General features: G+C 35.0%; 1 protein-coding gene across 19 annotated transcripts in view; it reads left to right on the forward strand.

Moving 5' to 3' along the window:
• The window catches only part of MLIP (muscular LMNA interacting protein), a 247,356-nt gene that overhangs the window by 127,538 nt on the left and 92,458 nt on the right, over positions 1-27,360 (forward strand). For 15 of the 19 annotated variants that reach the window (XM_009451465.4, XM_001156657.5, XM_009451483.4 and 12 more), the window contains 5 exons: positions 3,584-3,655; positions 15,491-15,556; positions 15,640-15,723; positions 15,863-15,922; positions 24,626-24,670. In XM_009451465.4, coding sequence (XP_009449740.4) covers positions 3,584-3,655; positions 15,491-15,556; positions 15,640-15,723; positions 15,863-15,922; positions 24,626-24,670 — 327 coding nt within the window. The remainder of the gene's footprint in view (positions 1-3,583; positions 3,656-15,490; positions 15,557-15,639; positions 15,724-15,862; positions 15,923-24,625; positions 24,671-27,360) is intronic. The other 4 variants (XM_009451469.4, XM_009451470.5, XM_009451474.4 and 1 more) reach the window with 4 other exon arrangements.

Below are 27,360 nucleotides of genomic sequence, written 5' to 3' on the forward strand. Positions count from 1 at the left end.
AATATTTCTTGGCCAGGCATGGTGGCTCACGCCTGTAATCCCAGCACTTTGGGAGGCTGAGGCAGGAGGAGGCCTTAAACCTAAGAATTCAAGACAAGCCTGGACACCGTGGTAAGAACCCATCTCTACAAAAAAAAAAAAAAAGAAAAAAAAATAGCTGGGTATGCTGCCACATGCCTGTATTACCAGATGCTCTGGAGGCTGATGTGGAAGAATTGCTTGAGCTCAGGAGGTAGAGGCTGTAGTGAGTTGTGATCGCACCATGGCTCTCCAGCCTAGGCAACAGAGAAAGACTCTATCCCCCACCACCCCCTCCCCCACAAAAAAAAAAAAAAGAAAAAGAAAGAGAAAAAATTTCTTGAATAAATACGTTAGCTGAACATCCATAAATAGATTTACAGGATCAGTTAATGTCCACCAAGTTGGGAGACCCCAGTGGCAGGAGTTCCTAGTCCTTAGTATATGATTTGAGTGAAGATAAAAATGACACACCTAACAAAATGTTTCATGAAATAATCTAAAAATTCTTGTCTTCATTGCTTACAATGACAAACCCAATCTAATCAGATAAAACTTGATAAAGATAATGCCTAAAGCCCTGTTTTTGGGTATAAAAAGGTATAAATAAGCATAAATATAGGATGGAATTATTAGTAAATGTTTTGAAAAAAGATGAAAGGATTAGGAATTTAGGTGACAGCCTACTCAGTGTGATCCAACAGTATGAAGTAATTCCAACCTCCTTTCTTGCATATTTTTAAACTCTCCACAAAAACTAAGGAGATGATCCCAATTATTATCTTCATTATATTAATTGAGTTTATTATCAATATCATGGAGGTGATGATTTGATGATTATATTTTACTATGTGCTAAAAACACATCTATTAAACACTTTTTATAATTTTAAGGAATATTATCAGAGGAGAGCAATGAGGGTAGTGGAATTCTTCACTTGAGTATCAGGGAGTTGGTGAAGGAAGCAATATAATTATGCAGAAGAGAGCTCTTGGCATGAGCCATGATTTCAAGAGGGGGGAAATAGAACCAATGAGATAAGTTAGCAGGAAGCATATTTTGGTTCAGTGTAGGGGAGAATTTTGTACTAATTCTAACACTTAGACCTGAATGTTCTGCCTTGGGAGGCAAGCAAGTGTTCATTTGGCTACTAAACAGAACAGAGATTCATGTGTCAGATGAGGGGGTTGAACCAAATGACCTTCTATATCACTTCTTATTGTAAGATTCTTTGACATTTTGTGTGCAATAACAAGATATGTCTCTGTACAGGCTTTCCCAGCTATATTCTTTAGGGAAGTTGAGGATAGGAGAACAAGCACTGTAAATGATTACACATCCTGAAATGAGAAGCAAGGGCATTTGTAGATATGTGCATAGTTGTTGGGCTAAAGTGCCTGTGTCCAAATTCCAGCCAGGACTGACATGCACTAGCTGGTGACCTTCGATTAGTTATTTAACATTTCTGTACCTCAGTTTCCATATATAAAATGGGGATAGTATAGTATCTACCTAATAGCTTTGTTGTGACAATTGAGTGAGTTAATTCACATGAAGCTTTTAGAATGGTACCTGGCTCATAGTGATTGTTAGATATTGTTATTATGATTGCAAGTATAATTACAATTAACTATTCATAAAACCATCATAGAGTGAGATGGTATATTTTATTCTGCATTACATGTAGGCTTAGGTATTCTTTGGAAGAAAATATTATAGAGAAAGCACATATATTGGACACAGGCAGGCTCTTTATGGGCTGCGTGGTCTTGGACAAGTCATTTGACCTCTGCTTTTCTTAATAACTGTCTAGTTATAGGACTTCTGTAAAATTAAATGAGTAATAGTAGTAAATGTCAGCATAGTAATAAATGTCAGCTCCCATGGAAAGATAGTATTTCAATTTCCGTCCTTTTTCAAATATCTTGTTGTCTAGAGACCACAAGCAGTGCAGGGTTAATGTAGCAACTTAGGGCTTGAAGTGACCTGAGACATCTTCTAGCAATTGCCGCTCATGTAGGAGATGGGAGTGTAGGTTCCTTAAGAGTTGAGAGACTTGCAGAAAGGCACGTAGCTTCTTCCTATGAGGGAGAAGAGCTATATGGAGGAGGGAAAGTGGAAGATAAGTAAACATTCAGAGTACTTTTTTGGGAAAAAGTGTGCAGCTTCGGAGCTCTTGTGCACGTTTTGCTGAGTGTGTGTTTGTGAATGATTGTGTGCGTGTCTGTATGTGAGTACATATATATGTATATATTCATGTGTATGAATCAGAGTGTGTAAGTGAGCATGTATTTGTGGGTGACTGATTATCTTGTTAGTGTGACTTTCTATGACATTTGCTGGCATGCAGGCCTTGGGTTGCTAATTCCTTTTCATTATCTAACTCAGTATACCAAGAAAAGAAAGAAAACAGTGAAAAAGAGAATGCGTTCTGCTGTTAGCTGGATGCCGACTTTGTTCTTCTGGGTCTGGCACTTTGATTCCTCATGACTTCAACTTTTTCCTAAGGAAAATGAATGTGCTAGCCTCTTACCTTCACCACCCCACTTTAATGAAGCTTCCTTCAATTACATCTATAAAACCCAAGGTTTAATTTTATTTGATGACGCTGTCTTCTGCAGACACTTTGGTTTGCTTTTGAAGACACTAAGGTAGCCTGGAGCTCTGTGCCAATTTCCTCACTGGTACTGGCCGCTGGGGAAGCTGCCTGAGACAAGGGCATCTGAAGTGACAGGAGCCTTGAACTCAGTTCATCAGCTGGAGACCCAGAGCAGTATCAAAACTGAGTTTTTGATTATGCATATTTATCCTGATTTCTACAGCTTCCTCATGCTCGCCCACCTCCCCCAGATATTCTACAACACTGAACTGTATTATTCTGAGTTGTACTTAACACTTAGGAAGTTTTAACATTTGCTTCATTAACATAACTGTTAGAAGGTGCAGGGGGTGATGAGGTTTAAAAAATGAGTTTAAGATCAAGAGTGTGTACTTTTTGTTTTTCTTTATGGAGTTACATTGCTGATATTATTTATGTTCAAATTATTGACTACTTTGCTGCTTGTATAAAAAATGGCTGCTAATTTTTATGTATTTTGATCTCTGTTTTTACGGATGATGCAAGAAAATGATCAAGAGCTCAGTTACACTTATTGGCATAATATTTGTTAATTGTGACACTGTAGAAAAGAAACATTCCTTTGAGGATCAAGCAGAGCCATCTCCTGTCCTCATGTATAGAATAGTACTCCTATTAGGGAATGCTGCCAATGAAAAATTTATATATAACTTTGTGTAAAGGAAGTTTTTAAGCTCTGAAATGGAGTGGCATATAGTTGCCTGTAATCTCTAGGCTGATATTTTACTGTGGCATTTCTTCGCTTCTCATTCTAATAAAATATTAACATCGTAAGCTAATTGTTTCTGTCAGAAACAAGTTGTTCAGCATAATAACCCTTTTCTTCATTTGATAACGTGTCATTTAACTTGGTAGAACTGTCTGAAAATTATGTCATATTCTTTCCCATTTTCATCTCTACTCTTGCTTTCTGGTTGCCCATTCTAGCAATACAAGACCAAGTCAAGCTACAAGGCTTTTGCAGCAATCCCTACAAACACATTGCTTTTGGAACAGAAGGTCAGTGTTGGCTCAAAAACAGTGAATTTTACGTTTCTAATGTGATTTTTAAAATGTTTTCTAAAATTTCTGTTGGGAAGATTTCTGTTTTAAAGTTCTGCCTTTACTAAAATAACATTCCATTCTTAGTTTAGGATGATGTGGTGAAAACATTTTGGTGAATATAATTGGAGATATTATTGGTTTATTGCTAGAGACTGAATATGAGCCTAGGGATGTTTAGTCCACTGTCAAGCTGCTTTGGGAAACTTGATTCAGATTTGGTAGATCTCCGTTCTTTGGAATATTAAATAATTATTATATTCAAAAACTTTCATATCAAGAACTTTCATATCTGTCCATATTGATCAAAAGAATTGAGGTGAAATGGGATTGTTTGTGAACAGTTGGCCACATTGGGTTGTTGACTGGTAAAGACTTGGTGACTAACAGTGGCTTCCACCGTTGTACTATACTGATACTCAGATATTATAGCTGAGTATTCAACTTAGCCTCATAGATTGCATTGTGGACTAAACCTCTTCACCCACCCATTCTTGCCAGCCAGTGGTCCTACTTTCATGAACAGAAGGGAAGACTGAGATGACTCTCAGTGACCCAACTGCTTTCACATGACTCCAAGAGATTTTTGCTTTGCTATTAAGGGTCATTAATAATAAAATTATAGGTTGTTACATAAGTAGGTAAATTAAATTGAAGCCTCTTGTTTAATAAGTATGTTACGCATGTTTAAATGAAAGCCAAATAGAGGATTGATATCAGAATCAAAGTGAAATGAGTTACCAAGTCTATGAAATTATTCATTTCATATATTATTTTTATGATTATGTATTTAGTCAATTTATTTCTCAATGCACTAAGTCCATTTTTTTTCTGTGTAATTATGGTGTTTCAAAGACTATCATTTATCAAAACGTTGTTTGCCAACCAGGTGGTATTATGATCACTGGTTTATAAATCTACATTCTTATTCTTTTAGCATGATCTGAAGAGTAAAACCTTTGTATGATCTCTTATCTAATAAGTAGGAATTGTTAGTGGAACAAGTAGTGTATAGGTGGACATTAATTCCACATTATACACAGGTAGAGTCCAATCCATGTTCTGTATATGTAAGTGCTTTGAACTGGAGGTTCACTAGGCTGCAGGAAAATCTGCAGCTTTTTCCCTAGCATCTCTCCTGAATTTCTACCCCTTATTGTCTGTTAAAAGATGAGATGGGACTAAAACACGGATTTCAGGAGACTTCTGGAGGTTGTGGAAAGGGACACTTTTCCATTGCCCCTTATTCCACACTCTGGGGCCATAATGGTGGGAGATGGTGGCAGAGTTCCCACACCACAGACTCTCTGCTTATTTCGGATGGCGATTTCTGGAACCTGGTCACAAGTGTGTGCTTTCACAGATGTGGGAGAATCACTCTCCATCAGCAGTGAGGCAAAGAGGAGATGAGGAGCCTGTTTCATGCTCGTCTTTCCCTCATACTTGTCTCGCCTCATCTAGGCACATTCTTCTGGAACTATGTTCTGCTACTATGTAAATTTCCTATTTAGAAAAATGAAAGTTAATTCTTTCTGAAAGTCTTTTGTGAGATAAGACTAGATGTCAGTACTGTTTCCAGAATCTCTGTCTGTTAGGATTGTTTCCAGAATTCTCTTCCAATTAACTAAATTATTGAGCTTATAATTTATTCATTAGTCAGTGAAAATGAAGAGTCATTAGTTTAATTTCCAATTTTATTACAAACCCATTTCATAAATGTGTATGGTGATATTGATGTGTATTTAGCCTATTATACAAGTTCATGTGCAAAAGGTTTTGTGTTTTTAATTTTAAATAAAACATTCTGTAGGAAAATTATTATTTCTATTTTTCATACAAAAAATATAAACATGATATCTAAATTTAAAATAGTGTTATTCTAGAGGGGGCTGAATTATTGTATAAGGGCTAGTGTAGGTTGTTGTCTCTTGGCTAGTATAATTTTTGGACCATAAATATTTAACTTATTCAAAGGTCTCAGATGTGAAGTGAATTTTTTTTTCTTTAGGTCCTTTAAATTATTCCACATATTTTCTGCTGGCTTTCCCATGTTATGTGTTCCTCAATAAGAAATTTTACTTTGTAAGAATTTTAAAATATCAAAGCCTTATCTAAAGGTTTTATGAGTTACCTCCATTTTCAATAGTATTTTTTGGATGATATTGTATTGTTCCTTTCAGTGTTATAGTTTTAAAAAATAAATCTGACAATTTAATCATTTATACTCATCTGTTTATACAATAGACTTTATCTTAATGCCATTGAAATAAAAGGGATTTATTTCTGAATTGAGTGGGAAAATTAGGACTATAATCTTGAGGAACTCTTCTATTTATGGAAGAATAAAAATCTTGCAATATTTTAAATCACAGAAGGTTTTCTGAGATCCCTTTGATATCACACAGAACACCACAATTCAGGGGTAGGTAATGTTGTAGACTCATTATAGTACTTGGGTAGGGTCCATGCTGTGGAATGCCTTGAAGCTGGAGCTAACAAAAATAATTCATGTCTTAGCTATTTCAACAATTATCTCTCCAATTGGATTAAACCCATGATGGGTATCTTATGCCACATTCTTTTCTACAGCATATAGTATAATTAATGGGAAACCAGATTTACTTTTTAAAAAATAATGCTATTTTTAAAAGCAAGATTTTTTCCGAATTGAAATACCGGCATCCCTTGCAATGAGACGTTAAGCTCTCATTGAATTACTGGATTGGTTTCAGTTTTAATCAACCCTGGATGAAGCCCATCATTTTTAAAAGAGTACACTTCGTTGGCAGGGAACATGAGGTTTCTGGTACTTCTGTTCTGTAATTTATTGTCTGCATCAAAATTTAAATTTATATCTTATTCCATATTCTATCATTTTTCCCCTGTGAACCTTTAAGAAGGAAGCATTTGTAGCTTAAGTCTTAAATAAGGATTTCTAGGGAGAGATAAATGTAAGGTATGATTTTTATTGTGTTGGCTTCATCAGGGTCTTTGGCTTAACCTCCTGCCAATAATCATCTTCTCCAAGAATGACATGAGGATGAAATGCAAATGATTATAAAGTAATCAGATTACATTGTGACTGTCCATAGACTTTATTACAATACGTTCAACAATATACTAAGGTCTGTAGATAAAATAAGTTGATATGGACTTTATTTTTAGTCTTTTTATTAATCTGTTTTCACTCTGCTGATAAAGATATAACTGAGACCAGAAGAAAAAGAGGTTTAATTGGACTTACAGTTCCACATGGCTGAGGAGGCCTCAAAATCAAAGGCTCTTCTTACATGGTGGTGGTAAGAGAAAATGAGGAAGAAGCAAAAGCAGAAACCCTGATAAACCCATCAGATCTCCCGAGACTTACTCATTATCATGAGAATGGCATGGGAAAGACTGGCACCCATGATTCAATTACCTCCCTCTGGGTCCCTCCCACAACACATGGGAATTCTGGGAGATACAATTCAAGTTGAGATTTGGGAGGGGACACAGCCAAACCATATCAGTCTTGTGATGTATCTTGATGTGTGCTGTCTTTTTTAGAGAAAGTTAAAGGTCTCGCTTTCATTGACTAGTTTTTCTTCTTATCATCTGAGTCTGATAGCAATAGGTAAAAAGTTAAACTGTTTGACACATATTAATATTCCAAGTAAATAGATTATTATTTTTATCATGTACTTGTTAAAGGAGGAGAGAATGAATGAAGAAGTATTTCCATAAAATCAAAGAATATGCATCTTTATTGTCTTACCAATGATTAATATTTTTCCATGAAAATATAAATTTTTTCCTTGAAAGTAATTTAAATTCTCTGTTTACCTCCTCATAAGTATTTCTGAGGATAAAATTAGGGCTGGGGCTAGGTACAATATTCCTAATAAATGGCATTACTCTTTGCCATTTTCACGATACATTTGATTCATAAGAAGTGTGTACTTAAGAGAAGAATTCTGGAGCAGCTCAGTTTTGTAAGTAGCAAAAAATAATTACAGGTTTAATTCTTTAAATGGAAAGTTATAGGAAAAACTTTTTTTGGTGCAAGGAATATAAAATTAGTTATTTTAACAACTAATAAAAACGATGGCATAAAAAGAAAAAGGCAAAATTTTGATATATCCTGTCAACTGTCAAGTCTATTTATTCTTAGTTGCCTCTTTGATTTTTTGTTTCGTTTTTTGAGATGGAGTCTTGCTATGTTGCCCAGGCTAGATTTGAAATTCTAGTCTCAAGCAAACCTCTTGCCTCAGCCTCTTGAGTAGCTGGGACTACAGGTACACAACACCACACCCAGCTAAGTTGCCTATTTAATTTTTTAAAGCATGAGTTGCTAAACTCCAATCTTATTAAAGATATGTCCTTAGGTGAGAATATTTTAAAATCTCTTTATGTCTTGGCAGGGCGTGATGGCTCATGCCTGTAATCCCAGCACTTTAGGAGGCCGAGGAGGGTGGATCACCTGAGGTCAGAAATTCGAGACCAGCCTGGCCAACGTGGTGAAACCCTGTTTCTACCGATAATACAAAAAAAATTTAACTGGGTATGGTGGCAGATGCCTGTAATCCCAGCGACTCCAGGGGCTGAGGAAGGAGAATCACTTGAACCCGGGAGGTGGAGGTTGCAGTGAGCCGAGATCGCACCACTGCACTCCAGCCTGGGTGGCAGAGTGAGACTCAGTCTCAAAAAAAAAAAAAAAAAAAAAATCTTTATGTCTTAAAAATTTAACAAAACCTTATTGCTAATTTAGCACATGACCTATATTAGAGAAACATTGCTTAATTTAGATTCTAGTGAAAGAGGCAAATGTGTTCCCAATTTCTTTAATAATGGAGAAGAGTCCAGGACTCAAATCTATGGTAAATGGTTCTCAGGTAGTTGTCTACTATGTGCATAATTAAAAAAAATTATCAAATTGTATTTAATTATGCATATTTATTGCTTTCTTTCTCTATCTTGAACTTCTTGAAGAGACAGATATACTGTATTCTTTACTAAATGTTCATTAAATAAATAAGTTTAGTTTGGGGCCAGATAGGTCTCTAAAATTTCCAATTTTATTCCACAGGCTCTTAAGGCAAATTTTTGCTCATAAGCATATAAAAATAAAGTAGACTACTGTATGCCAATCAAAACAACAATTGCAAAGGGTCTTTCTTTAGGACAGAATAAGCCTCATCAATTCTACTTCCATGGAAAAGCTTACAGAACAGTCTTCTGCTAGAGGGGAAGTAAGCTGGCACTTTTGAAGATTAGACAATACAATCACAAAGGCTGCCGTATTGAATACTCTGGTGTATCAGACATTGAGCTAAGTGCGCTTTCATCTTCACAACTCTGTGAAGAATTTGATGCTCAAAGAAGCCAAGTAAATTCCCTAAAGCATCAAGGTTACTAAGTTGCTAAATTGGACCTCAGAGGAGCTCTGATTTTCTCTCAGCCTTCCCTGTTCCATACCGTACAGTGACATCAGCTAGCTACAGTGAATTATTGAGTAAGGGATGCTCATATGGGGTCCCTGCCTACAACACTTGTTTTCATTACTTGCTAAAATATATTTATATCTTCACTAAATGAGAGCAAGAAGAGTATTTTGTTTTTATGTGGAAAAATTAAAAGAAAATGGGAAATAATGTGGCTCTGAGATGACTTGAGAGAGTGATGGATTACAAACCAGCTCAATTCCTTGAGCTACTGAAAGAGATGAGGCAAATTACAGTGAAGGAGGTGCTTCTGGAAATAAAGAACACCCTTCTGACATCCTTAATTGAATGCAAAAAAGTATAGATTCCCCTACCATTGAGCTTTGCTGGAATGGGTTTGAAACTGGTTGGAATGGTTTGCAAAAACTCCCTTCTCTGTGGGAGGAACAAACATTTAACTTTCCTAAGCTCTTGGGAGTAAAATCACCAAGTAGAGTTCTTCAGTTCTTGATATTTTTAAACCAATCATGTAAAAATATTTTACTGGCAAATATTCCTAGATCTTTAAAGAAACCCTACTTTATATACCTGCAAGCTCCTTTGGTTTGCAGTGTACTTTTTTCCTTTTCTTCAGCGGTGTATGTTATTCAGACCTGAATCCCCAACTAGACAATCAAAGTGAGATTTATTTTTCTAACAATATCTACTATCCTACACGTGGTTTTGTATTAGTCCGGTAAGTATTTTGTAGTCCTTAGGGGATTTATTCTACCAAATAGCAGGTCATATTAACAAAGTATAGGAGAATTTAGGCTATACATAATTTTGGGGGATTGATTTGATCATTACTAAAATCTAATAACTCAGGAATGAAATTTTTGAAATTCAATCAAATAGATAGTTTAAGTATAGCAAAAAGTTTACAGATTCTGTTAGATCATTCTTCCTTTGGAGGCAGTTTACTTTCCAACTCCCTACTTTTAGAACTTCATCTTATATTTTAAGGGAGCAAATTAGACTAACTCCATATATTTGACTAAAAAGTGTTTGCAGTTTCATCAGGGACACTCATAACTGGGAATACCCATTACAGTTTATTGGCATACTTTTACACAAGGACTTTGATTTGCAATGCTTTTTCATAGTTCTTGGCTCCTAATTTTAATGTAGTGCTAAGTTCAGAAATTCTTTTCTGCTATGAGATTTATTTGGTATCTTTTCAAAAGCTGGGCCCCAAAGTTGGCACTTCTGAACAAACTACCAACACTTGTAATGAGAGTATTTCTGATTATTTGTATTAGTTAAGAATTCTTTAAGATGAATGAGCTCAAAGAATATTCCATTTATGCCTCAATTTCTGTAGTCCAATTTGGTAGAAAATGTATATTTTTAATAACAATAATTTATTAGATAATATTTTAAGAGACTTTTACCCGAAATGAATAAATCAAGAGAAACAATATCTTCCTGCTGGCTAGCTTGCCAAAAAGCAATCTCTGGTCAGAATTCTTACTAATGGAGATTTAAAATATGCTTTTAAAAGAAATTTTTGGACAATAGAAAAAGAAGCTACTTTTTATGGTTGCTAGAAGGGGTGTATATCACAATGATACATCTGACAAGTAACGCACAGTCAATTAAAAAAATCAATTCTAGTAAATTTCAAGACTATTTAAGTTCAAAATAAGCCCCCCATCCAATTTTTAAAAATACAGCCTGAGTATTTTGTGCCATTTCAGAATTTCAGCATTACTGACCTAACACCTGTTATCTTCTATAGTTTTCCAAGGGAACTGAGTAGATAGTTTTGTCATTCTCTGAGTGAATTTCAATATCACAAGTAACCTAATAAAAGTTATGTTTGCCAGAGTAAGTTTCCACAGACTAATTAAAATATTAGTCTTATTTGGTTTGGTTTGAAAAAGGAAATAATCGCATTGCACTAGCATTGATTATATGCTCAAATCTTTGATGGTAAACAAATTTAACTGTAATATAGAGAAAGATATAGTTTATTTGTCAATTAAATTACTCAAAGAGTTTAAAGCACTTCTCTAGAGCATTTTACCAGGGAGTATTTAAATCATATTACTTCTATGATTCATTTATTAATTTAACTTAACTTCATTTATTCATTGGTTTACCCAGTGATTCATCATAAAGACCTTCACTAAGCACCTATCATATTCTCTATCCTGGGCCTACAAAGATAAATATCATATTTTCCATAGTCTAATAGGACAAATAGTCCAGTAGGGTAAAGATATAGTTTAAAAAGTAATTATGATGCAATATGCTTAAGATATGTGCAAAGTGATATGGTGCCCCAAACAGGGAATGGCTGACTTTGCCTGGTGTGAGGCCAAGAAAGATGTTATAAAGGAGTTTGATTTGGATCTTCAGGATGAATAGGAATTCTCTTAGTGAACTGAGAGTGGATCTAGGGAGAGTTAATCACATGTAGTTCAAAAGATCACCAAAAGTTCAAAGGACTCAAGCAGTTCTTTGTGGTTAAAGAGCAGCCTTTGAGTGAGGAGCATATGAAAGGCATTGTTGGAATGGTGAGCAAGGGCCAGAACAAAATCCTGTCCTGAGGAGCTGGCTCTTAGTCCTGGCCTTTAATTTCTGACATTTTTTGTTTCCATAATTTTCTCTATAGTAGAGGTCACATGTGGTGTAAGGCCTAAAATTAAGGCCCAATATTGTGTGCTACCTTGACATGTGCTAGAATTGAGAGAGCCTCAAATGGCCTAATTGCAAGTTCCCCTCTTCACTCTGCTCCTGCAGATAAGGTCCTCTAGCCAAACAACCCTCCTTATCCAACTGACCAGGTGGAATTCCTGAGTATGCCTTAGTAATAGGTTCCAGTTCAAACAAGCCAATCATATCCTTTGGTGGAACCAGGGGTGCATTACTCTCTGGATACCCACAACCCCTTGTTGTTCCTTATTGTGACCTCCATGTGGCCCTGCATATTTTGTGGTGTCCCCCTTCCCTGGACTGTGAGTATATGTGACTAATAAACTGTTGTGGATTTTATCTGTACAGTGTCAAGGGTTATGTAACCCTCTATCCCTGTAACACAAGGAAAGGAACCTCTGCCCTTTCAACAAGGTGAACAGGAGGTGATTGAAACACCATGCCAGGAAAATATTAAACCATCTGAACACCAGTGAAGAGTTATTTTTATGAAATTTTCAGTTCCTGCCAATCATTTCTCATGATTACTCGTAATTTTAAAGAATGATGAAAGAAAGCACAAAATAGATTTTTGTTATGGTAAGAAAGAAGCAATATTGAATGTTTTTATTAGGTTATCATAACCAACCTTCCAAATTTTGTTATTTAATACAGAGAAGTGGATTTTGAAAACAAAATTTCCAGACAATATTTACCTTTACGAGCTATTAAAACATGGGATGGTAAAATTTTATCTTTTAAAGTCACTTTTCTGAATTCTTAGGGTTATATCCCATGCCAAAATGGCAGTTCTAGCATCTGGACCTGCTACCTCTTGGTCAAGGCTAATAGTTCTGGATGGAGATCCCTGGTTGTTAGAAGGAGGAAAAGAGATTTTGATAAGCAATGGATTCCATGGTTTCACAGGTGGCATAACACCTTCTGTCAGGATATGTCTACCTCAGAATGGGAATAAAGAAATGAGAAATAGGTGGCAAATCTAAATAAGAGGAGAAGGGAACCTGTAATTCTAAAAAGTTATATAATACATGACAATAGAGAACTGAATCTTTGATTTTTCTGTTTACAAATCTACCAGAACATATATATTCAAGTGACGATATTTCTCTTGAAAGTAACTGTCTTGTGCCTACAATTGCTTATTACATTTTTTTTTTTATTATACTTTAAGTTTTAGGGTACATGTGCACATTGTGCAGGTTAGTTACATATGTATACATGTGCCATGCTGGTGCGCTGCACCCACTAACTCGTCATCTAGCATTAGGTATATCTCCCAATGCTATCCCTCCCCCCTCCCCCCTCCCCCCTTCCCACCACAGTCCCCTGAGTATGATATTCCCCTTCCTGTGTCCATGTGATCTCATTGTTCAATTCCCACCTATGAGTGAGAATATGCGGTGTTTGGTTTTTTGTTCTTGCGATAGTTTACTGAGAATGATGGTTTCCAATTTCATCCATGTCCCTACAAAGGATATGAACTCATCATTTTTATGGCTGCATAGTATTCCATGGTGTATATGTGCCACATTTTCTTAATCCAGTCTATCATTGTTGGACATTTGGGTTGGTTCCAAGTCTTTGCTATTGTGAATAATGCCGCAATAAACATACGTGTGCATGTGTCTTTATAGCAGCATGATTTATAGTCCTTTGGGTATATACCCAGTAATGGGATGGCTGGGTCAAATGGTATTTCTAGTTCTAGTTCCTCAGGGATCTAGAACTAGAAATGCTTATTACATTTTTGGTAACCTCTTTTGTAACTGTCTTCAGAACCCATGGCATATATTTTTTGTGTAACCTTTCTAGCTATAGATTTTCAAACTTTGAAAGCATATTGAAACTAGATTGCTTGAAAAACTTCCTGTTGTAAAATACCTATAATCGATGATCAATTTAAAAATGGATTAAAAAACAAGTCAAGCCACATGAAATTGCCATCTTGGCAAGTATTTGTCAGTTGAATACTGACAATTTTGTGTGTCTTCAACCCAGTATAAAGCTGAGCTCATAAAAAAAAGTGGGGGAAATCCCCAAGGGTCAAATACTAAAAGCAGGCTGAAATTCAGAACGTTTATCATGGTGCTGATGCTCTGGTAAGAGAGAACTGGAGTTGCATCTCCGTTAAGAATCAAGATTTTTGAATTGTTACACTCTCAGTTGCAAGAAGTATGATTAAAAAAAACATTTTCAAAGGGAAATGACAACCCCGCTTTTTAATTTTTATTGTTTTAGAGACAGTGTCTTACTCTGTTGCCCAGGCTAGAGTGCAGTGGTGTGATCAGCGCTCACTGCAGTCTTGAACTCCTGGGCTCAACCATCTTTCTGCCTCAGTCTTTCAAGTTTCTGAAACTACAGGTGTATGCCACCACATTCAGCTAATTTTTAAAATTTTTTATAGAGATGGGATCTCACTGTGTTTTCCAGGCTGGTCTTGAACTCCTGGGCTCAAGTGATCCTTCTGCCTCAGCCTCCCAAAGTGCTAGGATTACAGGTGTAAGCCACTGTGAATGGCCATAAGATTTTCTTATATCAATCTAGGTTTAGGGTAGGAAAAAATAACCTTTAGTCACGAGCCTACCCTGAGACAGGTTTGAGACTGAATTTATACAGTCTCTGTGATAAAGAAAATATGTGCTGAAAATCGAAATTTGAATTAATTTAAAATTAGCTTGCCTTATTCTGCTTCTGCAAATAGAGAAGTAGCTTGTATTGGACCAACTGTTTTACAGATAACAATGATAAACTCTAGATAAGAATATAAAAAACTATCTGAAGGTACTGAAGCATGACCAAGGCAGGTAGAAACTGCAGTAGAGTCAACGCTTGCAAGAAAAATATGGCACTAGGTTGGTTTCTAGATTTTATAGTTTTTCACCTTATGGGTAGTCCCTTATCTGGTCACAATGAAGTAGTGAAAATTCAGCAACAACCCAGCAGACGTATTAGATGAGGAAACAGAGAAGAGTGTAAGGTCATACAGAAACTAGAAAGTAGGGGAGAATCTGGAAAAGAGAGTGCCAAAAGGATCCCTAAATGTTGTAGATAAACTCTGCCCAAATCTCTGGATAACTATTGAATGTGCCCATTAGGCCTAGCTGAGGAGAAAACAATGGAATAGAGATTTTGGCTAGTTCCCATCATTAGAGAGACAGAGAGTCTGAAGCCAAATTGACTGCATAAGCAAAAAGAACAAAGCTGGAGGCATCACACTACCTGACTTCAAACTATACTACAAGGCCACAGTAAACAAAGCAGCATGATACTGGTACCAAAAGAGATATATAGACCAATGGAACAGAACAGAGGCTTCAGAAATAATGCCACACATCTGCAACCATCTGATCTTCGACAAACCTGACAAAAACAAGCAATGGGGAAAGGGTTCCCTATTTAATAAATGATGTTGAGAAAACTGGCTAACCATATGCAGAAAACTGAAACTGGACCCCTTCCTTACACCTTATACAAAAATTTACTCAAGATGGATTAAAGACTTAAACTTAAGACCTAAAAGAAAAATGTCTTCATGTTAAAGAATAGCTCATCAAATACTTTAAATATTTTTTTCTTGGAATATTAATACATACAAGGCTTTCTTTGAAGATACTTTTCTACTCCAGTTGTATGACTAGAAGCCTCATATAAGAACTATTTCATTTATCACTAGGCACTAGATGAACCAGCCAAGACTGAAAGTGTCTCCAAGGACAACACATTAGAACCACCAGTGGAGGTAATAACTTCAGATTACCCCTGCTTTTGGTATGCAATTCCAAAACTTATTGCTAACCCAGTACCTGGTTTCAATTCTTCCAGCTCTATTTTCCTGCACAGCTCAGGCAGCAAACTGAAGAGCTCTGTGCTACCATTGATAAGGTCTTACAGGATTCCTTGTCTATGGTAATGCTTTAGACTAGAATGTGCAATTCAAACATTTGCTTTGCTTCTCTTCATTTTCCTCTACTTTAGTATGATGCCTCACAGGCTTGTCCTTTTCTTTCCTTTTCTCTTCTTCTTTCCTTCCTTTCTTTTTTTTCAGCATTCTTCTGATTCTCCTTCAAGGTCCCCAAAGACATTGTTGGGTTCTGACACAGTCAAAGTATGTATGTATTTAATATAATTTATGGAACCATAAGATTTATTAGATCAATGATTTCCAAACTGCAAGTCAAGGTCCAATAGTGAATTGAGAAATAAATTTAGTGAATAGCAATCAGTCTTTTTTGTAGAATTTTAAAGATAGTAAATATTAGATTTGGTTTCAAGTAATGTATAGGTTTTGTTGGCATTTGTTTACATGTACACATATAATGCAAGGTAATTGTATACAGGGTTGCAAAGTAAAATCTATTTCTGTGGGTCCAGTTCAAAACAGTTTGAAAGCCAACATATTAGACTATGTTTTTTTTTTTACATTGACGTTTAGAATGTATAATTTGTGGCTCATTCTCACTCAAATTATAGATTCAATATTTATGGAATTTATAGCCACTTAAAAATAGAGAAGTAAAAAATGAAGTAGACTAAAGTAAAATTAGTGTAAGAGCTTTAACGGAAGTATTATTTCTAGAGTTTCTTTTTCTTTTTGCTGATTCATTATTCTTTGACTCAAAGGGAAATAAAACTGGATATTTTAGATTGTTAGAGTACTACTAAACTATTAATTGTTGTAACTGAGTATGTATTTCCTTCTTATAAAATAGTTATTTTCATTTGTTAGGATAAAATAATACATTTCTCCAAATTATTTTTTTCAAACACTTAAGCTCTACTCATCCAAATTTCAAAATGCGTATGATTTTTCCTTTATTGATAATTGTTAGTTATTAGTTACTGATTTTTTTGGTCAGCCTTATTTATTTATTTCCTTGGAATTAGTATACTTTTTTCCTGTCCTTTCTTAAAATATGGGACACTGTGTGTCTAAAGTAATTTTCAAATGTACAGAACTACACATAACTAGAAGAGCAATCCTAATTTTCAATTGGAATATTATCAGTAAATATCCATTAGTAATGACATATAAAACCCAGTAATCAATTATTGTCATATTAATTATATTTTAGCAGAGAACTCACAGGTGGATAATTATAATTTCTGTATTTGAAGTATATTTTGTTGTATATCCTTTAAGCCTTTTAATCTAAAACTTTGATTTGTCAAATATATTATATCAATTTAAAAATATATTTTTTCGTATTTCATTCATTGAACATGTAAAAGACCTGTATTATATTAAATATAATGAGAATAGGATTTAAGAAGTTGTATATGAATAGTAATCTATATTACTGGTTTCTTTAACAAATACTTAAGGCTTACGGTGTTTAAAAACCCAGTATTTTAGGCCACTACATTTAAGGCAATTTTTCATTCAACAGGTATTTATTAAGCACCTACCGTAAGTCTGGTGCAGCAAGGCACTAGGAACATAAGCAAGGCTGAGTAACCTAAGGTACAAGCTTTGAATGTAGTGATCAAGGGGTAGAATTCAAGCTGAGACCCAAAGATGGAAAAGAGCCAGCCACAGAAATTTTGATCAGGAATAATAGCTTTCAGGTAGAGAAACAGGCATGTGTAAATTTCCTGAAGCATGAAAGAGCTTAGTGTGTATGAAAATAAAGAAGTTAGCCAATGAGCTTACTGTACACTGAGCTAGGGATGAACAGTGCAAATGATGTTGAGAAACTGGGTTAAGCACAGTGATTTAAACACTTATTTGCCATGGCATGAAGCTTGGATTCCAAAGAAAATGGGGAGACATAAAACCATGGTGGGAATAATATGAAACCGTAGAAGATGAAAAATATGGCTGCTGTGAGGAGGCTGCTGCAGTCAGGGAAACAGTCAGTGATGGTGGTCTGGATAGGGTGGGTTCAGAAGAGCTAGAGAAGCATGACGGTTTGAGGCTTGCCAAGAGTTTGGGTGCGGTAGTGAAGGAGAGAGAATACTGCAGGTCTCTGCTTTGAGGATAGACAACAGTGAAGGAAGAGCTGCATAGTGGCAGGCAGAGGGTTATGTCAATTTTAGACAAGGATGAGTTTGAAGTGCTTATCAAGAAAGCTTAAACCTGTGTGTTTGAAGCTGATCAGAGATATTTGAGGGTCATAGGCACGTAGACACCGTGAGCGTCCTGTACAGAGTTCCAAGGAACATAACATCACAGGTCTGACAAAGGAGGTGGAGATGAGCAAATGAGAATGAAAAGGCTTTTATGGTGAGGAAAATCAGAGCAATGTGATATCATGGAAGCTATAAGAAGAGAGTGTTTGCTAATATAATTGTGTTGATTGCGGCCAAGGGTCAGAGAAAGATAAGTCTAAAGAAGTGTTTATTAGATTTGACTTGTATATTTTGAAACCATATTGCTGGTGCTTGTGTGTTGGCATTCATTCTCGTTTTTGAGTTTTTAGAATCTTTATCAGCATATATAATCATTTTTTAACTTAAGTTTTTTCTCTTGAGTATTAAAATAGTGACTTTATAATTTCTAATTCTTGTTTTCCTAGATGTATCTTTTACTGCTACTTTCCTTTTTTTCATACCCTTTTGTCTAATTTTCTCAGAGCAGCATATTTCTGCATATAATTTTTACATTCAATTAGATTCTATTTACCAGGGACTTTAAGCCATTTATAATTATTGCAATTCTTGTTATGTTAGGGTGAATTTTTGCTATCTTATTTCATGTTTTCTATTTAAAATGTTTTTATTTCTCTTGTTTTTTTCTGCTTTCCTTAGGCAATTTTGATATTTACTAGTTTGAACATTTAGAAAATTTTACTTTATATCTTGTTACTTCTGGTAGTTACATATACATTATTAAAGACAATTATTATGCTTAATTTTGTATCAATTTTAAAACATGTAAATGCCTTTTCCCACAATTTTGTAAGTACTATAGCACTTTTCACTTTCTACTTGTTTTTAATCAACCTGTATATACAAACACAAGCACATACATATACAATTTATTAGTATTGTTTTGAACTTTATGTCTGAACACTTCTTTATCTTTCCTTTGTTTGGATACTTATTTCTGATTTAGATCCTTATTTTGCACACATTCAAAGCTTTTTCCTGGATTTATTGTTTCTCTTGTTGGAATCTTGCTTCAAGTTGTATAAAGCAAGATCTTTTTGTGTAGATTTTGTGAACTCTGTTCATGATAACATCTTTATTTTGCCTTTTCATTTAAATTATAGTTTTGCTGCGAATAAAATTGTAGGTACTCTTTCTTCAACATTTTCCCCCAGGCTTCTTTTTCTTCAACAACCTACTTACGAAGTATTTTGTCAGCATGATACTTGTTCCTCTGCTATAGAGTGATCATTTACAGAATTGCTCTATAGTTTTTAAAACTTTATGTATGATCTTACAGATATTTTTTATGGTGTATTTAGGTATGCATTTTTTTCTTACGTATTTTGATTGTTACCTTCTATGACCTTTCACATGATGTGTTCAATCTTTTCTTCCCCTTACATTCTCGGTAACTTTTGATCATTATTTTTACAAATATTTATTCCCACATGGGACTCTCATAATACTGATTTTGTCACTTTTGATTCTATATTTCATGTCTCTTACTCTTCATATTTTTCTATTTATTATTTTCTAATTCCTTCAAGAGGAATCCTTGATCTAACATTCCAGTTCAAGATTTTGGTCAGTATCTATTCTTTCCTTCAATTCCTGTATTACATTCTTTGTTGAAGCTAACATAGCTTTTTCTTCTAAATCAGATTTATTGAGGTAATATTTAATCACTGTAAACTCCATCCTTTTAGTTTACAGCTCTGAGTTTTGACAAAAGAATCCAATCATATAATTACTACCACATTCCAAACAAAACATTTCCATCAACTGAAAAAGTTCCTTGTGCTCCTTTTTAGTATATACTTCCCTCCAATCCAAGTCCTGAGAAACCACTTATCTTTTCATGTGTTCTTAGGCTTTTGCCTTTTCAAGAATATCATATAAATGTAATTATATAGTCTGTAGTCACTTTAGCCTCTACTTAGTAGAAGGCATTTGAAATTCATCCATATTATTGCATGGATCAATAGCTCTTTTTTTTTTTAATTGCTGATTAGCAGTCCACTGTTTGGATGTTCCATCCTTTATTTATCTAGTCACCAGTTAATAGATGGCTGGGTTATTTCTAATTCGGAGCTATTACTAATAAAGCTGCCAAGAACATTTATAAACAAGACTTTGTATGGATATATGATTTCACTTATCTTGGGTAAATACTTAGGAGTGGAGTAGAGGAAACATTGTTTTCTTTTATAGTATTTAAGTTTTTCAGATGTCTTATTATGTTTCCATGGAAACTCAAATTTCCCTGAGCATGTTAGCTAAGTTGGGTGTATATATGCCTGGTGCCTGGGGTGGCAGGTCCTGAAGCCCAAGTCCTAGCACTTGCCAGTTCTGGTGAGGTTTATTTATTTATTCTTTAAGAGCAGGAGGAGCATGTGCTTCAGAAGGGAGAAGCGCCATAGTATCAACCAGTTCCCACTTGCCACTTCCTCTCCACCCTGGTGACCCTGACCCTATTTCTGCCTCCCTGCACTTCTGCTTATGGTATATTCTTCTCTTCCAATAGCTGTCCCAGTCGTCATTGCTGAGAAGGGATCAAGGGAAAGATTCATCAGAAGCTAGCCAGTTGTTGAAACCTATAGTTAACTATTTTCTCCCCGAAGGCTGAAGGACCACTTTGATATTGTCTTCATCGTTACCTCTTTTTACTACCCTCAGATTTTAGTCCCTCACTTCACCCCATTGATCTCCTTATCTCTGATGTTTAAATGTGTTGTGGCATGAGAAAGCAGGGATAGAATACGTAAAAACAGAACAAAACAAAACAACTATTTTGAAATGTTTGGCCGTTAAAAGGAAAAGGAAATTAGGTTGGTAGTGAGGTCAAGAAAGAATTTTTTGTTTTGTGAAGCTGAAAATGACAAGATCAAATCTGCATACTGTGGCATTGGTCTTAGTAGAGAAAGAAGTACTGATTCTAGAGAAGAAAGGGAAATAAAGGTCTGAATATTTGTGCCCCACCCACCCACTCAGAATTCATATGTTGAAATATATGAAGGTATTAGGAGGTGGGGCCATTAGAAAATGATTGGGTTGTGAGGATGGGGACCTTATGAATGGGATAAGTTCCCTTACAAAACAGTCCAGAGAGAAACCTCTTACCCTTTCCACCATGTAAAGACATGCAAGATGGCACCATCTATGAACCAGAAGTGGTCCCTCACCAGACACCAAATCTGCTAGTGCCTGGATTTTAGACCTCCCAGCCTCCAGAACTGTGGAAAATGAATTTCTGTTGTTTATAAGCCACCCAGTCAATAATATTTTGTTATAGCGGCCCAAATGTGCTAAGACCATTTGCTAAGAAGCTGGAAATGTCCTCCATTGTAACAGGATGGAAAATAAAGGACATGACAGCTACAGATGCAAGAATGTTTGTAGTTTGGTGGAAGAGAAATAATTTTATAACCAATATCTTTAGTTATTTCATAACTAATACCTTTCAATGAAGTAAAATGTAAGATCGTTAACCAAGATTAAGGGGAGAAGGTGTGATGGTGATGAATTTGAAAAAGTTAAAAAAAGTTTATATATTCTACTTTCAATTCCTTTTCTCCAGTTTCCTCTTAGATCCCCTTTTTTATGTCACCAAAACCCCTTTTTCCAAGGTTCCTGAAGTCCTCTGCATTGCAATAAACCCAGTCCTGAGTTGAGATGACAGCAACAGAATTTGAGATAGTTGCTCACACTCTCCTCTTTGATATATTTTCCTCTAGAGTATTTTAGAACTCCATAGTCTCTCCGTTTTTCCTCTATCTCCCTTTTTTATTATCATTTCTTAGTCTCCTTTGCTGGTTCATCTTCTTCTTCCCAAACTGTTAATGTTGGGATGCTCTAGTCATGAGTCCTCAAACTTCTCATTCCTCTCTATATTCATTCCTTTGGTGATCTCACCCTGTTTTATGTTATAAAAACTAACTACATATATGCCGACAACTCTATTTCTAGTCCAGGATTCTTTCTCAAACTGCAGACTTCCAAATACCTATCTTCATTTCCATTTAGACTTCTAACAAATGTCTTATCCTCAATATGCATACAAATAAAATCTAGATTTTCTCCCACAAAATGATTCCATATGTTGCCTCCTCATCTCTGTTGGTAGAATTTCGCTCTTTCATTTGCTCAAGGCCGAAAACTTTGGTGTCATGTTTTATTCTTCTCTTTCTCTCACATTTCACATCTCTTCTGCTAGAAATCCTATTTCTATAGCTTCAGAATATGTCGACTATGATTATGCCACGGCTTCTGCACTACTGAGCCACCGTGTTTTGTTGGATAGTACAAGAGTTTTGTCCCTATCCCCCTGACTCACAATAGTTTATTCTTAACACATCAAACGCAGAAAACCTTTTAAAGCTTAGGTCAGATCATGACCCTCCTCTATTTAAAACCAGAAGTGCTTACGCATTTCAAACCTCAGAATATAAGCAAAGTCCTCACAAGGTCCTGTATGGTCTGGTGCCCCAATACTTCTGTGACTGGCTTTCTTCCAACTCTTTCCTTTACTCACTCCATCCCAGCCTGGTAGCCTCCTTGTTGTGCCTTGGATATGTCAAGCATGCCCCTGTCTTAGCACATTTAGTTTCTTTTCAAATCAGTTATATCAGTGATCATTTTATAGTTTCTAGCATACTGTGAAAATTTTTCAGCTTAACCTTTATCTCCAAAATCATGGTTAAGTATGGTTGTTTTCAGTCTGGTTCTGAAAAGACACATTTCTTAATCTCTGTGGGTCTTTTTTGGTTGTTTATTATTTCTGCTCATCCTCATTCATATTGTCTTGCCTTTTTGTGTATCTGAATCTGATTGTATGCTAGATATCCTATTTGAAAATTTCTTAATAGAAATGGAGACTTCAGATGATATTACCTTTTATAGAAAGTCTTTTCTTTGTTTCTGTCAGACATTGGGAGCGCTAGCAAGAAAAAACTACCTGAATTTAATTTAAGTTTCTGAGATTATTTTTTCTAGACAGTCATCTTCAGATGATTTGATACCAGGCTGAAGACCATGTGTCTTCTGGGTCACTCTTACTCCTAGGGGCTCAATCTGTTTTTGGCAAGTCCTGGTTGACTTTCTCTCTCTATACCCGTGAGATATCAAAAGTTTGGGTTAGCTTCTCAAGCAACTCATCATTATTTGCAAACATCCCCAGGGCAAAAGCAGTTCTGAAATGCTGGGCTTCTCTCTTCAGGTTCCCATCCTCTTTTGATTTTGCCCAGTAATTATTCACTTTCTTTTTAGTTCATTGATGTTTTTGATTAAATATTTTTCAATATATTGGTCAGATTTTTTATTGTCCTTTATGGAAAGATTACTTCCAGTTTTCTATCCAACATTCTCAGAGGAGAAAATCCACCTTAGAAACTTTGCACTTGTTCCCTCTTGTTGGAATGCTCTTTATCTAGAATACTACCTACTCAACTCCTTACTCCTTCAAGTCTTTGAAGTCTCCTTCAAATGTCACCTTCTCAACATTGATCATCTAATTTAAAATTGTAGACTCCCAGCACTCTTGACCTCCTTAACATCTGGGTGTTCCAGAAAAATACAAGGTATTTTGTAGAAGCAAATAAATTTTTATCTGGAAGCGTATATTACCCTGGGCTTCAAATTATTTCTAGTCTTTTTCATTGCATTTATTCCTTTCTAACATATAATTCACATATTTATGATTTCATTGCTTATTTCTTTTCTTCCAGAATGTGAACTCCTCAATGGCAGGACATCTTTGTCTCTTCTGTTCACCAATAAGTCCCAGGGGTGTAGAACAGTGACTGGCACACACAGTAGATACACAAATATGTATTGAGTGGATGAATGGATGAATGAATCAAATAGCTATTTCATCTCAGAAAGTGGGCCTACAAAAGAAAAATTTGGGGCAGTACTGAATGCACATTTGAAATTGATAATTGTTAATTTAAAATAAAATTAATTAGTTTGTTTGAAAGAGTTTCTCCAACAATGTTTTGCTTCTCAGATACAAGTATGGAGAAAAATGGATGGTAAGGTCAATTTAGGGTTGAGGTCTTTTTTTTTTTTGTAAGTGAACTGGTCACAGGAAGAGAGGAGGATTAAAAAAAGTGAAAGTATTAAAATGGCTTATAATATTAAATAATACGAGATAAGAGGTAAAACCAGAATAAAGCTGATGAAGGTCAGTGATTTGGAAGTCCCAATGATGTGGATGTTGCGCTAGTAGCACTAGAGAAATGAAGATGGTGGATAGGAGGTAGAATTCTGAGTGTGGACATTTGTAATTGAAATTTCTGACAGTTTCTGTTTTACTGGTGAAGGTAAAGTTAAGGAGCTTTCTGGGAGTGAATGATTGAATTGGAGTAGATGAGAACATCTTTGTAATTGAGGAGCTCAAAAAATGGAAAAGACAGAGATTTCTACATGAATTTTGAAATAGGCAAAAATTATGGAAGAAACATGAGGCAAGAACTATTATGATCCATGAGTTGACATCATCAATAAATAAGGAGAAATTACCAGAAAGCTGATAAAGTCAGTGAAAAGAATAATCAAGTGATATCATTTTATAAAATAATTTTCTAAAAAATGATATTGTGTAGAGAGAGCAATGTTTAGAAAGTCTCAATTGAGAAGAAGGTGAACACATTCCAGAAGTTGAGTCTATTATTATTTACTTTATTATTTCAGATGTATAATTGTTTTTATTTTCATACAGACTCCTACAACTCTTCCAAGAGCAGCTGGTCGAGAAACCAAATATGTAAGTACCTTTATAATTATACACACTGCTTTTCAAATGGGTGCCTGTGTATGCTTTAGAGAGAACACTATTATACAGTAATTTAAATAGAATTAATTGTTTTTTTATAAGTTGAAGGGTAGGATGATATGATTGCAGATACAGAAAATCAGGTTATGTCAGAGATAAAACATCAGGTAAGCTTATCAAATAAATTTGTTCTTACGTGAGGTCTAGTTGGATTAGTTTAGCTAAACAGAACTGCCACACCTGCTTCCTGATTTTCTAGTTATCAACACTTAGATGACATTTTCATTTTTGTAATGGTTTATTATGCTTATAGAATAGTCAACTCATATACTTGAAACGTTAAGATTTGTCCATTTCTAATGGGATTGCCAGTTTAATCAACTTTGACTCTTTTGTTGCTTTCCTTCATTTAAATTATTAACAAATAAACCAATTTCCACTTATGAGCAAAAGTGGATAGATATAGTGGATAGATATAGACTCACATTCAATTCAAATAATTATGAGTAGCTGGCTCTGAGTGTGTTAGACATACACCTGCATAGCCTCATCCCAACTCCAGTGTTCACTCACCTAATAATTGTATTTTCCATCATGTGGTCAACTTCTGCTTCTGACCAAACGTATTCTAGTAGAAACAAGATTATCTCCTTAGTAAGTGTTTAGTGTTAAGTCTAAAACAAATTAGTAAACTATTCCATTTAAGTTACACATTTGTAGTTTTTATCATAATTATGAAGAGTAAATAGTTATTAAATGTGTATTTTGTGCCATATCATCATTGTAATTTATACAGTTCTGCCTTCATTTGAATCTCCCCAAGGCAAGTAATAAACTGGGTGAAATTACTAAATTTTATCACATCCAGAAAATTATGTTTAGAGGATGTGGGTAGGAACACTGCTTAGAGCATTTCCCGGAAGTTTCGCTGTTATTTTTCATTATTATTGGAAGCCATTTGGAGTAATACTTAAAAAGAATGAAGGCATTAGTAGACTAGACCCGAGTTTAAAATCACAGTGTTGCTTTTAGATAACTGTCTGATTCTGGGAAAATTACTCACCATTTTACCTTTCTGTGCCTTTGTTTCTTCATCTATGAAATGGGGATACTAATAATTTTCTTATGTAAGATTTGTATTAGCTAATGTACGAAAAGCCCTTAATGGAATTCTGATACAAAGGAATTGCTCAATAACTAAAAGCTTTTCCTTTCCTTTCCCTTTTTCCTTTATTCATATCTCCTTTCTTCTCTTCCTCTTATCTATCTTTGGAAGACTAGAAATATCTTGATTTAATTGAATTCCTTGATTCGTTAGTGGGTACAAGAAAAGAAAGTTTCCTAAAGGTGTTTCTATCCTTTTTGTGACTAATACATTTTACAAGAGCCAGACCCCCCAAAAAAGTTGCTGCAATTTTTGCTCTCTCTCCTTCTTCTCTTATCTACTCTTGCCTTTCAGCAAAATGTCTCTAATTAGATTAGTTTTCAATAGGTTCAAAGGGTTGATGTCATTATCCATTCCTCTCTGGGAGGGGTTAATTTGGTAGCAATTGAAATGATTCTGGAGCGGCTTCTTCAATCTCCATAGTTAGAAATTATTTCAAAGTATTATTTACTTTCAATCAACTATCAGATTTAATTAAAGTAGGTTAACTTCCATGTCCTTAATGTTGTGAGAGCCTTTAAGTCATTCAAAGTTAAGAATGAACCAACAAACAGGTTCAGTATAGGCTAGAACAAATATAAACTCTAATTCAGATAAGATTCTTGACCTTAATTAAAATTCGTTTCCTATGTAAGAAGCTTTGTTTTCACTTTACTTTACAACATGACATTTGAATTGTTTGTGGCCACTAAAACACGTCCACGTCTTTTGGAAGACCATAAAGGATCATTTTACAATGAAAGGTCAAAACTAGTTTGGCGCCAACTCTCGGATTAGTCATATTTGTACATATTTGGCTGTAGTTATTACAATTTACTAAGTGATGTCTGATACATTTAGTTTGAGGAGAAAAGATTAAATTTTAGAGCAGAAGTTCACTTTAGCTATAAGCTTTGGTCTTAAATGAACAAGAGCTTATCTTGTATGTCTTAAATACAATATGTTCTGTTTTTTAAAAAGAATTACACTGTAATATTTTCTCCTAAAAATTCTAATATTCATATTGACTGAGCTATGGGATGTCTCACTTTAAGTATGAGTTTACTAGCTATGATTTAATTAATTAATTTATCACTATATATTTCTCTCTTCTCCCATGAAAACTAAAAAGCAACTCTGAGAAGTCTATTTCTGAAACATTTCAATATTTCATCATCTGTCTTCAAACTTTGGAGAAAGTTGTCATCTTCAGAGTATATAACTGCTGGGACTCAGTGCGTCATTGACTTTGTAGATATTCTTAGATTAAACTCAAAAGCAGGGATCGTGCAGGTTACCAACTCCTATACTACAGAGAAGGTTGAATAAAGGGAAGACATAAATTAGAGTCAAGAAAAAAAAGTTTTGTTACACTTGAGGATATCCTGAACAAGTTAGTACTGACTACCGAAAATTCCTATTTCTGAGAGTTCTTTAAAAGTATAATGTATCTGATTACTACACGTTGTATGTCTCAAAACACCACTATGCATCCCATGGATATGTACAATTATTACTTGCCAATTAAAAAATAAAA

This window comes from Pan troglodytes, chromosome 5 (assembly GCF_028858775.2).
Source record: "Pan troglodytes isolate AG18354 chromosome 5, NHGRI_mPanTro3-v2.0_pri, whole genome shotgun sequence".
NCBI classification, from domain to species: Eukaryota; Metazoa; Chordata; class Mammalia; order Primates; family Hominidae; genus Pan; species Pan troglodytes.